This window comes from Taudactylus pleione, unplaced genomic scaffold, assembly GCF_031769625.1.
Source record: "Taudactylus pleione unplaced genomic scaffold, aTauple2 ptg000372l, whole genome shotgun sequence".
In the NCBI taxonomy this organism is placed as follows: domain Eukaryota; kingdom Metazoa; phylum Chordata; class Amphibia; order Anura; family Myobatrachidae; genus Taudactylus; species Taudactylus pleione.
Genome location: NW_028284773.1, coordinates 6,640,157 through 6,655,454, shown reverse-complemented (window position 1 = coordinate 6,655,454; position 15,298 = coordinate 6,640,157). Strand labels below are relative to the sequence as shown.

At 41.4% G+C, this 15,298-nt stretch overlaps 1 protein-coding gene across 3 annotated transcripts in view; it reads right to left on the bottom strand.

Annotated features, from left to right (window-relative positions):
* Positions 1-15,298, bottom strand: part of IL1RAP (interleukin 1 receptor accessory protein) — a 299,347-nt gene that overhangs the window by 236,826 nt on the left and 47,223 nt on the right. For all 3 annotated transcript variants that reach the window (XM_088444804.1, XM_088444805.1, XM_088444806.1), the window contains exon 2: positions 3,585-3,705. In XM_088444804.1, the coding sequence (XP_088300930.1) occupies positions 3,585-3,592 (8 nt within the window). In that variant the 5' untranslated portion in view covers positions 3,593-3,705. The remainder of the gene's footprint in view (positions 1-3,584; positions 3,706-15,298) is intronic.

The following is a 15,298-nucleotide window of genomic DNA, read 5'->3' as shown; positions in this document are numbered from 1 at the left end:
ATTCACACCTTCATGGATCACAGAAACACTCACATCTCTCCTTTATGTCACATACAAACAGGTGCAAAGCAGAAAACCAGCAGTGACTTATATATGGTATAATCATCTTCCCAGCAATGCAATCACATCCTGGGGTTTTCTTCTGAATGTAGCGATGAAAAGCAGCCAGCAAGCTGATTTCTCTCATGACAGTGAAGTCTTTTTATGAAGGCATTAAAGCCGCAATCTGTGACAGTCAGTGAGAACCGCTGACCTCAACATAACCAACAGGGCCCTGTCTGCAAAGAACTATTCATAGTAAAAACATAATGCTTTCTTCTTCATAAAATCCAAAATATTCTACACTGTTATGCAATAAGTAACAGCAGGCACTCAAATAATGGTACTCGGTATATGCTCTAACCAACAAGACTGCTGTCCATTTTAGACACTCATACAAAATTTAAGTGGATAGATTTGCATAAAGGCTGATTAACTGGACCACTATAGTTAAAAGAAATTTCTGTGCATACGCGCATAAATAGGTAAAAATATGCAGCAATTTGTATTAAAGGGAAGGTTCACACAACTACCCACATACAATGACAAAAGTGGAAAATAATATAATACAGATATAGCGCAAACATGAAAACATATACAAGAAAATATACATGAAAATAAATCACCCTTGAAAGTCCAGAAACAGGAAGTCTGTATAAACCTTGGTGATTAAACTTTCTAAAGATGTAATTGGTCAATCCATAAAGCTTCTTCTTATTCAAATGGACCATATAGTGGATAGTGATTCCAATACATATAGCACCAACGTCAAAGGAATGACATAAAAATGAAAAGAAAAAGACAAATAGTGCAGACACCTTTATGACAGTAAAAAGATGTTTAATAGATAAAAAATGCACTCACAAACATAGTAAAATATTAAGCATATAACATAGACACCATGTGTGGGGGATCAGCATATACTCATCGGGCCAAATGAAAAACAGGATGATAATCAGAGCTTCGGATACTGCTCAATCCTAGGCCAACAACGATGGATAGGTAGCCCCCCAACCACATCCAGTAGTCAATGCAGCCACACCGCTTGAAAGCGGTGTGGCTGCATTGGCCTAGGATTCAGGAGTATCCGGAGCTCTGATTATCATCCTGTTTTTCATTTGGCACGATGAGTATATGCTGATCCCCCACACATGCTCATCCTCAATCCTAGGCCAATGCAGCCACACCGCTTTCAAGCGGTGTGGCTGCATTGACTACTGGATGTGGTTGGGGGGCTACCTATCCATCGTTGTTGGCCTAGGATTGAGGAGTATCCGGAGCTCTGATTATCATCCTGTTTTTCATTTGGCCCGATGAGTATATGTTGATCCCCCACACATGGTGTCTATGTTATATGCTTAATATTTTACTATGTTTGTGAGTGCATTTTTTATCTATTAAACACCTTTTTACTGTCATAAAGGTGTCTGCACTATTTGTCTTTTTCTTTTCATTTTTATGTCATTCCTTTGACGTTGGTGCTATATGTATTGGAATGACTATCTACTATATGGTCCATTTGAATAAGAAGAAGCTTTATGGATTGACCAATTACATCTTTAGAAAGTTTAATCACCAAGGTTTATACAGACTTCCTGTTTCTGGACTTTCAAGGGTGATTTATTTTCATATATTTTTTCTTGTATATGTTTTCATGGAAATAGGTTTTGTGCTATATCTGTATTATATTATTTTCCACTTTTGTAACTGGACCACTATGTCATTTAGATAACAATGAGAACTGTAGCTTGCTTATGGGACCACACATGGAAGGCAAGACCTTGGGGCCAATATGGTCTGCAAGGACTGCTGCAATCATGGGCAGATTTAAAAAGGCAAAGAGTTAAGTTCCTTGAAGTGTAACATCACAAAAACCATAAAAATCCCCCAGAAAACATGACTTGTCAATTTTTGGGGCAATAACATTAAGAGTACTGTGCGGATTCCAACCACATGCATCTTCACCTCTCTTAGCAGGATTATACAGATTTGCTGGGTCTGCTTTCTTCAGGTATTCATTCTGCATAATGGTTAAAATCCAATTTGCATGCAAACTTTTATAGTAGTATTTTGAATGTAATACATCACAGCATAAGTTTAATTACTGCTCTCAGTGTGGGTTTAAATGGATGCATTAACTATTCTTAAATTTAGATATGTGGCAAATGACTATTGGAGACTCAATTAGTCATTCCTATGAATTAGTGTGTACATTGTCCTGTGACTGAAGAGATTTAACAGCGGGACAAAAATTCTTATGACCATATCTAAGACAGCAAATGTAATCCTAAAAGACGTTCTATAATTATAGTTGCCAAAATGCATAACCAATATGTTGAATAATAATCAAATGCTATTTTTTTTTTCCACATTCATTGCATTCACTTTCATAATAAGATCATTCAGCTTCCATGCTTACTTCCTGCCCTGGCCATTGGAATAAAGGAACTGAAATCATATTAGTTATTCCCTGGAGCGGTGCTCTGCAGCTTCCTCTAACATAAAGCACGGTCGCCATTCTACTCAATCAGAAATCAGGGAAAAGCACAGGCAGCAATTTTCTAGTTTCCTCCAGCAAATATTTCATTCTAGATGCTATGACAACATCTAGGTTTGTGAGAAAACAGAATCAACAAAGTGTGACATAAGCACGGTGCTTTAGTGGGTAATATTGCTGCCTCACAACATAGAGGTCATGAGTTCAATTCCCAATGGGGCAATGACTATACACCCTGCAGCCAGTACAGCCGATCGGAGCTTCCTCAGGACTCTCCGGTCAGTGCTGCAATTACTGGTGCTGCATTCGAGCCCTGTTACAGCGCTGGACACCCTTAACAGGTGGGGGAGTCAGAGTTAATACCAACTGTTATTACCTGCCAATATGACGACAATTTTTATAGGCAATCGATTTTATTATATAGGTTATATAATCTATAAATGTCATGGCTCTTTATTACAGCTGCATAACTTAGAAATGGTCACTGGTTCTCAAGAGGTGGAAAATAGCCAGATTTTACTATTACTGCTCCAAGGAATACAACTAGTTTGTGCATACATAGTGTTTTGCCAAAAGCTCACTGGCTTGCTCCCCTATAATAAAATTGAGGTTATATAAATCAGCAAAACAATTTTTCTATCACGTGCCAAAGTAAATGCCCAATAGGTAGTAGTACGGCGCATAGTTCTAGAAGCAGATCACAATCTTCTAACATATATTTACTATTATTAGTGTGAAGGTTTTTTTGTTGACCATAAACAGAAAATAAATCAACCACACTGGTAGCCTGGACGGGTGGGCACAAGGAAATTTATTTTGTGGGGCTGCTTTACCCGCCACTGCGGAGGATGAATGGGGCTCGTCTTCCGTAGTCTAGTTGTATTCAAGAAGACTAGCCCCACTCATCCTCAGGAGCAAAAGGGTTGATTATTATATCAAAATATTTGTTCTGCGAGCCATTACAAATGAATATATAGTAGCAAAACAATGTAACCTTATAAAAGGCTTGACAGTAGCTTTTACAAGTAGGAGGGTGCTACACACTTACCTCTTCATGGAAACTAATACGAGTCTAAGTGTGCAGTGACTTCAGTTGGTTTCGCATAGGTCGTTTGCACTCCACATTTAAAGCACAGTGTCGATTCATTCAAAACTGCAATATTTCATGTCTGTAAGTAAAACAGAGAAAACACCTTATGAACCCTTCAATTGCTCAATTTCTTAAACACTAACATCAGGTCAAGTGTCTAAAGCCCTTAACAAAAAAAATGCTCTCCAAGTGAACACACATCTGAACATACAAAATTAAACAGCACATTTAACTATAGGACTTGCAGGGGTGGACTGGGGGACAGGGTGACATCTGCCCCATGGGCCGGTGCGTATTAAGCCCCGTGGGGGTTGCCACTGTCTGCAGCCCCGTGCTTCATACACATGCCTGACAGCCGAGGGACAGACAGAGGGTGTTCACCGGCTGCTCCTTTTGTATTACACACATGAACGGAGCAGCTGATCAGCACCTTCTGTCAGTCTCCCAACTGCAGCAAACATCTTCCTATAGCTCCACGGCCGTCCGGCTTGCGCTGCTAGGCTGCCTCTGTGGCCAATCTGGGGGGTGGGGGCAGTTTTTTCAATTCCATAACTACTGGAGGAGGGAGTGGTTTTCAGCCAACAGCTCTGCCTCCTTCCTGAAAAGCCTCACCTCCCTTTGATAAGCTCCACCTCACATCTCCAATTAGGAAGCACTGCAAATGTGATTTCATTGCATCCCGATTCCCACCTTCTGTGAAGAAGAGGAGCAAAACACTGCCCCCTACAAGAGATGCGAATGAAGCAGTGTGAACCCAAGCAAAGCCTGTAAGTGCTTATATCTATATCTATTAGTTTTTCGTCAAAATGAATTTTTATTTTTTTGTAGAACAGCCTGAGCCATTTTGTTGTGTTTTCCCCCCAGTATAAAAGTAGCCGGTCCATATACACACATATACATAAACACACTATTTATGGAATGTACTTAATAATTTCCAAATCAGGAATACAGCCCAGCACCAAACAAGCGGAAAAGGTTCAAGGTATAGTAGATTAGAATTTTACATAAAACTGTAAGACTAAGAACATTTACAAGATAAAAGACTTGACAATAACCATATCAATAAATACACTTCACCCGAACACAGGAAAGGAATGGTCCAACAGCTGTAAATTGCTCTCAGCCAAGTAGGAGCTCCCAATGGCAGTGGATCTTGCTTGTCAAATGCATCTTTAAATATGCACAGGGGAGGGGTGTGGCCTGGCTGGTCTATGGAGTAGAAGTCTCTCATATCGGCTCCTGAGTGATGTCATCTATTTGACCCACAAACGGCTTCTCCCTGGACTTGAGGGGCTACCCATCGACACTATTGTGTCTCTGGGGCTTGGTGTTCCAGGAAATATAGTCTGCGGAATCGGGGGACACCTCCTGTGTCTTCGCGGATTGTGCTTATCTACCCTGCCACAGCCTGGGCTAAATTTCCATCCCGACCCGGTGAAGAGACTCTGTATCCTGGTCTAGGGTCTATGGTCCTGGTCATCCGCTTGCCTGTGACTGCTGCCCCTGATGTTCCACTGAGCTCCACTGGACCCCAGTGTTGCCTATACTCCCCCCGCCTGTGAAGGAGTGACTCCAGACTGGTGTCCCTAGCCGCGATCTCAGTCTGCTCTCAGGCGTGGCTTCCGGTATTCTGCGGCTGCGGCCCAGCTGTTCGTTTGGGGCTGCTTCTCCTGGCTCTCCCACGCCACTTTCCTGCTGCACCCTCCGGATATGGAGGCCATCAGCAACGCAGTCAAAAGGCTCTTCTGCCCAGATGCAAAGCGGACACACTGCTGCTGGATCCCTTAAGATTGTTGTTGTCGGAGGGGACCCTCTACAGGCGTCCCTGTGGTCCTACTGACTCCCTGACACTACTGGTGAGTGTGGGGTGCTTCCCTATCCCAGTGGCCTCAGATACCAGTCACCCAGCCACTTGATCACCTGGGAAGGTTTGTGTTACAGCCACTCTGCTGCTACAAGGCGGACTTTCCTAAACCGCCTTACTGAGGTTTTGGCTCCATCTTTTGGTTTGCTGTTGTAACCACACTCTAACCACATTATATAATCTTCTTTATTGATACCCTCTTCATCTATTTTAGTCAAATATTTTAAGGCATCCCCCACAATACACTACTATTTTACTATATGGGGTGCCCGGTGCTCAGACTCCTGCTCCATTGAAGATGTGATTACGATTTCTGTTATGGATGCCTAGCCATTGGCCTCTGGGGGTCTGTGGGCATCTGTAGACCCTCTATGTGACATATTTTTATATATTCCACTCCGCCAGCCCCATTTCACATTTATATCATCCTATTATCTTTAACTATGGGCAAAGATAAGAAATCTGCTAAATAAAAAATAAATTAAAAAAAAGGACAACCCTCGTCCCCGGAATGATTCCTTTAAACCAGACTTGAGACCCTTCCTTCTTCTGACTCCCTCCAAAGAGGGTCCCACCCTCGACTCTCCTCCGGCTCCGTCCAATCCAACAAGCCCTTCCTCTACTGAAGATTCTTCCCTTCAACCCTCCTCCAAACTGGGTAACGAGATTAAAGAAATCTTGACATATCTCAAAACACTGCCGACCAAACAAGATCTACAAACCAGTATCAGACAGGAAATGGCATCTGTTAAGCGAGACGTGTAACTACTATCAGATCACCTTACATCTTTGAAAGAGAGTCAAGAATCAACAGACACCACCCTCTCTAAATTGACAGACATCTCATCATAGTCGGCTGAATTGCAATCTCTGAAGTCGAGGATGGATGATCTCGAAATCAGAGGGAGAGACGGAACAATATCCATATCAGAGGCCTACCTGAGGATGTCCAAGCCCCTAACCTCATTGATGCGCTGACAAAGATTTTTAATGAGATCCTCGGCAATGATCCGAATGGCAAAATAATCTTCGACAGAGCTCATCAGGCCCTACGTCCTTGTGGTCTCTCTTCTGACAGGCCAAGAGATGTAATTTGTCGCTTACACTACTTTTCTCAAAAGGACGAGATAATGCGTAAAGTCAGGCAATTTGATGGAGTGGATTTCAATGGAGACACTATCCATATCTATCAAGAGTTATCTTGGCATACACTGCAACTTCGTAGAACCTTAAAACCGCTGACAGATGAACTCCGCAAACGTCAGTTGAAGTACCGATGGGGTTTTCAGTTTCATCTTCAGGTGACTTTTTCCGGTAAAGCACATTCACTTCATTCTCCCTCAGATCTTCCTACATTCTGCTGCACACTGGGCCTTCCCCCAGTTGAGATGCCTGAATGGAAGGATCCTTTGGCATAGATGGATTTTCCTTCTCGCATGGAAATACATTCTTATTGGCTGCTGATCCACAATTCAAGACGGCGACCGAGAAGTCATCCTAATCCTCCTGAATTGGAAGACACAAGTTTTTTTCTTGGCAGTATGATTTTGTGGTATCTCACGGTTCTACATTATGTTCCGGTCTAGGTTCCTTATCATGCACATGGCCTTGGAAACTGATTTCTGATATTGTATCTATTTTAGTTTATCTATTATATTTTTGGTAACATTGCTTTCCAGGTGTCTATGTTATATGAACCACGTTTTACATGTTATAATTCAAACTTTATAACTATTTTCTGATATATATATTTGTATATGCTTTCTCCATTGATGAGAGGTCACTCTTTAGAATTTTTATTTCTCTTTATATTATTGGGACTACGTGTCACGAACCCGGGCTGACTCGCAGATACAACAATCTGGATCAGCTGGTTGTGATGCCGGCGCTCCGCGGTCACTTACCAAAATACACGGTTCTTCTGCCACCACGCAGACTGTTCTCCGGAGGTCTGCGATCTCCCAACAGATTAATAATAAATCACATTCAAATGACACACAAATATGTAGCATGGGTTATCCAGGCACGCAAGTTCAATAAGAATCATGGAGAATATGCTAGATTAAATGTGTTTAATCCAAAAAATATTTTCAAGGCTTAGTTACAAAAATATTAATAAAATGACAAACAGATTATAATGCAAATATTCTCTTACAAAATAAAAGGGAGAAATAATTCAGAGTCCCTAAGACAATTTACACTAAAGTTCTTAGCACTGCTGATGGGGTGGGGGATCTCACCCACAGGAATATCCTGATGCACTCCCAGACCTGACTGTCTGAACCCCAAGGAGTGGACATTGAATGCTGGATGGTATTCTCTTTTTATACATCCCTAATTCTTTGTTCATACTTAACAGGTTCTCCCAATCAGGTCAGCAGGGTTTGAGATTAATAGATTTCCAGTACAGGGTTACCTGGCCAAACTAGCAGGGTCCCTGCTTTAAAGATAAGTGATGATATAACTCACTCTTCAACTTCCCCCTTCTAGACCTATAGTAAATACCAGAATCCTTATCTCAGCCTCGATAGCATAACATGAATCTTTAGAATTAGGGCACTGAAGTAACAGGAGGTCTGGTTCTGGGATTATGATCTAGGACACTGACTTCAAGGGTCATAAAAAGGGAGAGTTGTTCACACATGGCCTCACACGGTGAGGGATATACATCATTTTGTTACCTGAAAGCCATTCACTTGCTAATTCCAGCCCTTTCTGCACACCAAATAGCAATGGACATACCATGTTTATACAGTCTATAAAACTAAAGGACACACAGTTATATAACACTCCTCAAATCACAGGACATAGATCATTATCAACCCCTCTTCCTGGAATGCCTATCTTCAAAAGAGGTGGGGTAATACCTCAGGCCTTCTAGACACACACAGTTCAATTAAAGGACTTCATAGTTCATAAAATATTATTTCTGGTGATTATTCTTGCGATTAATCGTCACACTACGTTTGACCATAACCCCCAACCCGTTCTTCGTGTTCCTACTTACTGGAATATTGGATTATTATATGTTTTCCACTGTCTCAGACGTGGGAATTCTATTGTTCTTAATAATGTACAACATTTTATTTTGGTCGGTTTTTCTTTTTATCTTTATTTTAATATTTCCCCCCCTTTTTTTTTCCCCTTGTCCTAGGGATCATCATTACACTATTCTCCATGTCTCCCCTGATAACTACAGCAACTAAGCTTATAGTTTCCTCTAGTAACGCTCGAGGACTAAGCATCCCTGAAAAAAGATCCAACTACTGCACTCTCTATGGGCTGGCAGAGTAGATGTAGCTATGATTCAAAAAACCCACTTTAAATCTGGCGTTCCCTCCATGATCGTCGCTTTCCTACCGCTTTCTTTAGCAACAGTCTTTAAGGGAGGTCTAAAGCATAGCAATTCTTTTTTCAGAGATTACCCATCTCCGATGTTAATGTTCATAAACTGATTCCAGGCTTATACTTACTGTACCTGTCAACTTTTTAACCAGGCGTTTACATTTATTAACATATATGCCCCTAACCATGCCCAACAGGTTTTTCTAAAAACAGCTCTAGACCAGATCGATTCTATGGTGAAGGGTATCATAATTTTAGGGGGAGATCTTAACTAGACTTTAGACCCCATACTTGACGTTTCTACTAACTCCCCTCCGTTCTCACCAGATAAATACCGTCAAGTTAGATGGAGTTTCCATGACCACCAGCTGGCCAATTCTTGGAGAATCTTGCACCCTACAGGTCACAATTACACATTCTACTCCAACCCCCACAAAATGTATTCTTGTTTAGATTATCTATTTTTGAGCTACAGACATCTCCATATGCTCGCTGACACTACTATTGGACCAATTACCTGGTCAGAACATGCCCCAAGCTATATGACATTGACATTACCTTGCTTCACTCCCGGACAGTGGACCTGGCGGCTTAACTAGTCTCTTCTACAAGACGCATATTGTAAGGTTGCGGTTGACTCGGCTCTTTTGGACTATCTAGCCCTTAATAATACTCCCGGTGTTTCCCAGATTACTATCTGGGAGTCTCATAAGTGTCTCCTTAGAGGCAAATTTATTCAGCTCGGTTCTTATATTAAACAAATCTCAGCCTTGCTCCAGCGTATCAACCTACTTGAGACCTCACACAATCATCCTTATCCGGCGATATTTACCTGGAACTGTCAGAGCTCAAGCAGCACTTAATAAGCAACTTTCCGTTAAAATAAAATCATCTTTGCGGAAATGTAAAAGCCGGTTATACCAATGGGGGAACAAGTCAGGGAGGCTTCTGGCCCAGGGCTGGAGAGCTCAGTGAGCATCTTGATTTATATCTACTTTTAAAGACAGTTCAAGCACATCCCACTCATGGACCTTGCTTCTTGCTTTAGACAATATCTTTATAACCAGGCGGGTTCCTCTTCTGGATTGTCACCCCACTCTACTTCCCAAGATGTATAAGATTATCTCTCTACAGTTTCCTTTCCCACCTGGTCTCCCTCAGATAGAGGATTCCCTGGAACTTCCGTTCACGTTAAAAGAAATTGAATCAGTTATATCTTCTTCCAACTTGGGTAAGAGCCCTGGCCCAGGTGGTCTAACAATCGCCTATTATAAAACTTCAAAGATAAATTGGCTCCTATGCTTCTACATTCTTTTAACGCAATCTATATAGATTCTCAATTTTCTAAGCAATCTTTGGAAGCATATATATCGGTTATCCCTAAATCAGGCAAGGATCCCTCCCTGTGTCCAAGCTATAGACCCATTTCACTCCTTAATGTTGACCTTAAATTATATGGTAAACTCATAACCAATAGGATACATCCACTTCTCTCGTAACTAATCCACAATGACCAGGTGGGATTCGTCAGAGGTAGAGAAGCTCTTTATAATACAACAAATTCTTAATCTGATTCAATTAGCGCCACAGATAAACGTGCCCACCAATCTTCTATCAACTGACGCTGAAAAAGCATTTGATAGGATTAGTTGGTCATTTATGAGGTCTGTTCTTGGTCACGTGGGATTAGGTCCTCTTGCCCTACAAAGGATCCTAGCCTTGTACGAGTCTCAATCAGCGACAGTGAAGGTCAATGGCACTTTATCGGATGCCTTCTCCATAAGCAACGGTACCAGATAGGAATGCCCGTTATCCTCACTAATTTTTGTGCTTTGCATAGAAACCCTAGCGAGGTCCATTAGAGCCAATACTCATATCTCTGGCATACAAGTTGGTGAGATAGAGCATAAACTCGCATTGTTTGCAGACGATCTCTTAGCTACCATCTCTCAACCGGTCACATCATTGCCAAACTTAATGTTAGAATTTGAAACGTCTGGGAAATTATGAAACTTCAAAATTAACTTCTTGAAATCCAGGGCCCTTAATATATCCACTTCCTCTTCTACAATAGCGGGACTTCAAGCGTCCTTTCCATTCACCTGGCATCCTTCCCATATCACATATTTAGGGATTAAATATACCAGAAATTTGTCAAAATTATTTCAAAACTAAATTCCTTCCCCCTTCTTTCCTCGATTCGCTCAGACTATAAACAATGGCACTTGAAGCAGCTTTCTTGGCTAGGGAAAATTAAATGTGGTGAAGATAAATACATTGCTCAAATTGCTCTATATCTTCAAGGCCTTGCCGATTGCTGTGCTGGAGTCTTGATTTCGATCACTTACTTCACTGATCTGTCAGTTAATTTGGTCCCGAAAGAGACCCAGAATCAGACGTGATTTATTATCACGCCTAAAACAGATGGGTGGTCTTCAGCTTCCAGACATTAAATCTTATTACCATGCCATTCACCTAAACAGAGTCATTGAATGGACCAGAAACAGAGATATTAAACAATGGGTTGCCATTGAAGGCTGCTTCATGAAACAACACCTTGAGATAGTGCCATGGTTACCTTCTCTTCCTAGGATCTCCCCTCCTCACCCAACCATCTCTCCCACTCTCTCTCTATGGAAGACTTTGTGGCTTCTCCCTGGTATCTCCTCACTATTTGGCCCTCTCATTTAATTTCTGGCTCATCCCAGGTTCTCGCCAGGCATTAACCCTTCCCACTTCCCCAATTGGACCGCGGCGGACCTCTTTAGAGTCGGACAGCTGGTGAATGCTTCTGGCATTAAACAATTCTCAGAGATACGAGAAAGATGGGACATCCCTCATTCTGATTTTTGGAAATTCCTGCAAGTGCGTCATTTCCTCACCTCAGACAATAGGCTTATCCTGGTGAAAAGGGACCTTACTAATTTCGAGAAACTGTATGTTTCCCCTGTATCCCCCTCTCATATAGTGTCTGCCCTTTATCAACTACTACTATCTAGCCAGGTATCCTCTATTCCATCTTGGGCTAAAGCCTGGGAGAGGGATTTAGGTCTTACTCTCTCTGACTTGGAGTGGCAGACTATTTTTCTTAAAGCGCACACTAGCTCTATTTGTATTACTGTTAGGGAGACACAATATAAGATCTTAATGCGAAGGTATAGACATCCTACTTTGATGCATACCATGTTTCCATCTGTTTCAAATTCCTGCTGGAGATGTTCTATCGCCTTGGGCTCCTTACGACATTTGGTGGGATTGTCCCGTACTATCAAGTTTTTGGTCTGATATTATTTCCGTTTCCCAACAAATTCTAAGCTTTTCCATTCCTACAGGCCACACATTCTGGCTGCTAAATCACTCTTCAATCCCAGTTGCCCAGTTCAGGAAATCTTTGCTTTGCCATCTCAGTAACACAGCATGTGCTGTAATACCTGTAATCTGGAGATCTACTACTCCCCCTACACTTAAAAGATTGGTTCCAAAGGCTTGACTATTTTATATCAATGGAGGATATTTTGTGTTCCTCTTCAGATAAGTCCTCTGATTTTGCCAGTACCTGGTTCCTTAGATGGAATTTAAGTTCTCAGATGAATACAAGACTTATATGTATTCCACTTCACCTATCACATAAATTATGACTCAAAAAGTAACTACTATTTTTTTAATTTTTTGAGAAGATCCCTCCCCTGCTCTCATTATTTTCTCCTTTGTTTCTTTTTGCCTCTTCTAATAGTTTGTATTTTTAATGGTTTTATTGTTTTCTTTTAGAAGATATTTTATATTTGAAATATAATACAATAATTGTGTAACTGAGTTTTTCAGAATGTTTTTTCGAGTAAGATTTCCAATGTGAAATGTCTATTTTATTTAGGTTTCCCTAAATATTCTAATAAAAACAGAATGCATTAAAAAAAATAAAATGTCCACAGGGACCTCTTACTCAGGAGGAAGTTTACACCATTAAAATCACCTTCCTAATATTGTGTAGGTCCCCTTCGTGTCACCAAAACAGGAGAGTCATCGAGGCACAGACTCTACAATACATCTGAAGGTGTCCACGGTAAATGGCACCAAGACGTTAGCAGCAGATCCTTTAAGTCCATCCCAGTTTTCTTAGTTATGTCTGTTACATGCTCATGTGCTTTTATCTGTGCTCTGTCTCTCCTTACTACAGCATTTCTGTTCTTTTTCCTCTCTGTAATTCCCCGGCCCACTGCATGTTACACTTCTGTGAGTTGCTCATACTGCCCATTGCAACCTATGTAGTGTGCCCTAGATGGCTGTCTGGCCTGGTACTCTCAAGGGCAGGATGAGAAACAAATTGAAATGGTGATGCAGGGAATATCCCATTAGCTCACTATTCATTTTATCCTTGCACGTCTTCTCTCCATGTATTGCATATTCGCACACTGTAACCAATGTAGTACGTCCAACATGGCTGCTTCACCTGGTGCTCTGTGTGGAATGAAAAATGCATGGGTCTGAAGTACTTGCAAGGATCTCGCCTAGCAATTTTCTCTCTCCCATTATGTGTCATCAATTCCAGACAGTGCCTATTCTGGCCAGTGTGATCCTATGCAGTGTTATGTTAGATTATATTCTTGAATTCTATACTATTTTGAATATGTAAACCTCTGAATCATGTTATTTCGATCTGTTAAGCACCTTGAGTCCTATTTGGCGAAAAAGCGCTATAGAAAAATAATAATAATAATTAATAAATAAGAATATAAAGATTATTATTGAGTCCTGTTAGTTGCAAGGTGGGGCCATCATAGCTCGGACATGTATTTCCAGTACATCCCACAGATGTACGATCGGACTGAGATCTGGGGATTTTGGAGACCAATATCTTGAACTCTAGGTCATGGTCCTCAAACAATTCCTGGATTAATTTGTGCAGTGTGGCAGGGAGCATTGTCCTGCTATAAGAGGTCATTGCCAAGAAGGGAATTACTTGGTCTGCAATGTTTAGTTAGGAGGTACGTGTGAAAGTAACATCCACATGAATGCCAGGACCAAAGGTTTTCTAGCAGAACATTGCCCAAAGCATCACACTGCCTCCGCTGGCTTGCCTTTTTACCATAGTGCATCCTGGTGCCATTAATGATGCACACAAACCCAGCCGTCCACATGATGTAAAAGAAAACGTGATTCATCAGTCCAGACCACCTTCTTTCAGTGCTCCATGAGCCAGTTTTGACGCTCTCAGGTGCTTTCAGTGGTGGGCAGGGTTCATCATGGGGTTTCTGACCGGTCTGTGACTAAGCAGCATACTAAGATGCACTGTGTGTTCCAACACCTCTCTATCATAGCCAGCAAATCCTTTAGCAGCAATTTTTCAGCAATTTGTGTTACTGTAGTTCTTCTGTGGGACAGGACCAGCCCTAGCTCCCCACGAGCATAAGTGAGCCTTGGGTGCCCATGACCCTGTCGCTGGTTCACTGGTTGTCCTCCCTTGGATCTCTTTTAGCCCTTGTCAAAGTCGTTTAGGTCCTTACGCTTGCCCATTTTTCATGTTTCAAAACACATCAATTTAAAGAACCGAGGGTCTGATGCAGAGATTTACGCTAACGCAATCGCAACTACATTCTCTCATGGAAAGCAGTTGCTAAAATATGTTAACTGCTGCCTTCTCATATCCGTTTGGGTATGAAAGAAAGACAGTTAGTGCTGGATAGTATACCTGGCTTGATCAATTGGGCTCTGATGATGATGGAGATAAATAGCATAATACCAGGTCTTATATCTCCATCTGTAGTTGGACATTAGAATGGTGTCATTTTATTATATAACAATTTATGATATAACTGTGTCTACCAATTGCAGAAGATATAGTGGAGAACACAGCCATTCCATCTATTCAAGAACATTTTTTCCATCAAGGTCAATTCTGAGTCTCCTGGTAATCACTAACTGTTTTTCTCCGAGAACTCACTACTGCTATTCAGGAACATATCTTTTTTTCCCCCCATCAAGGTAAAAACTGGGTCTCCTGCTTACTCAATTCTTTCTCCGAGGCGTATAAATTTGCTATCTGTATATAAAACTACTGCAGTTCTTAATTCCTTCCACTGGAGAAATCTGCAATTATAGATCATTATTTGCCTGACATATCTGTTGCTTAATGAGAACAGAATGTATGTTTTTTAATGTGGTGTCCACCAGTTTCACCGTTTAATAAATTAACCAAGTGAGAGTAGGCGATTCATTTTGTTCTCTCGAGAATCTATTGCTGCTACATTTTCTTATACTATCCAGCCCTTCCTGTCTTTCCTTCATACCCTAAAAGCCCGCATACACGATAAAGCAGGCGATCCGACTGATTGGTGTGATTTGCCTGCTATATCGCAGAGTGTATGGCCCTGATGTCAAGCCGAGCACGCTCCCGTGGGGTCGTACATCGCACCCCCTGATCTTTCTGCAGAACCATAAGATCAGGGGATGTGATGTGCAATCCCAT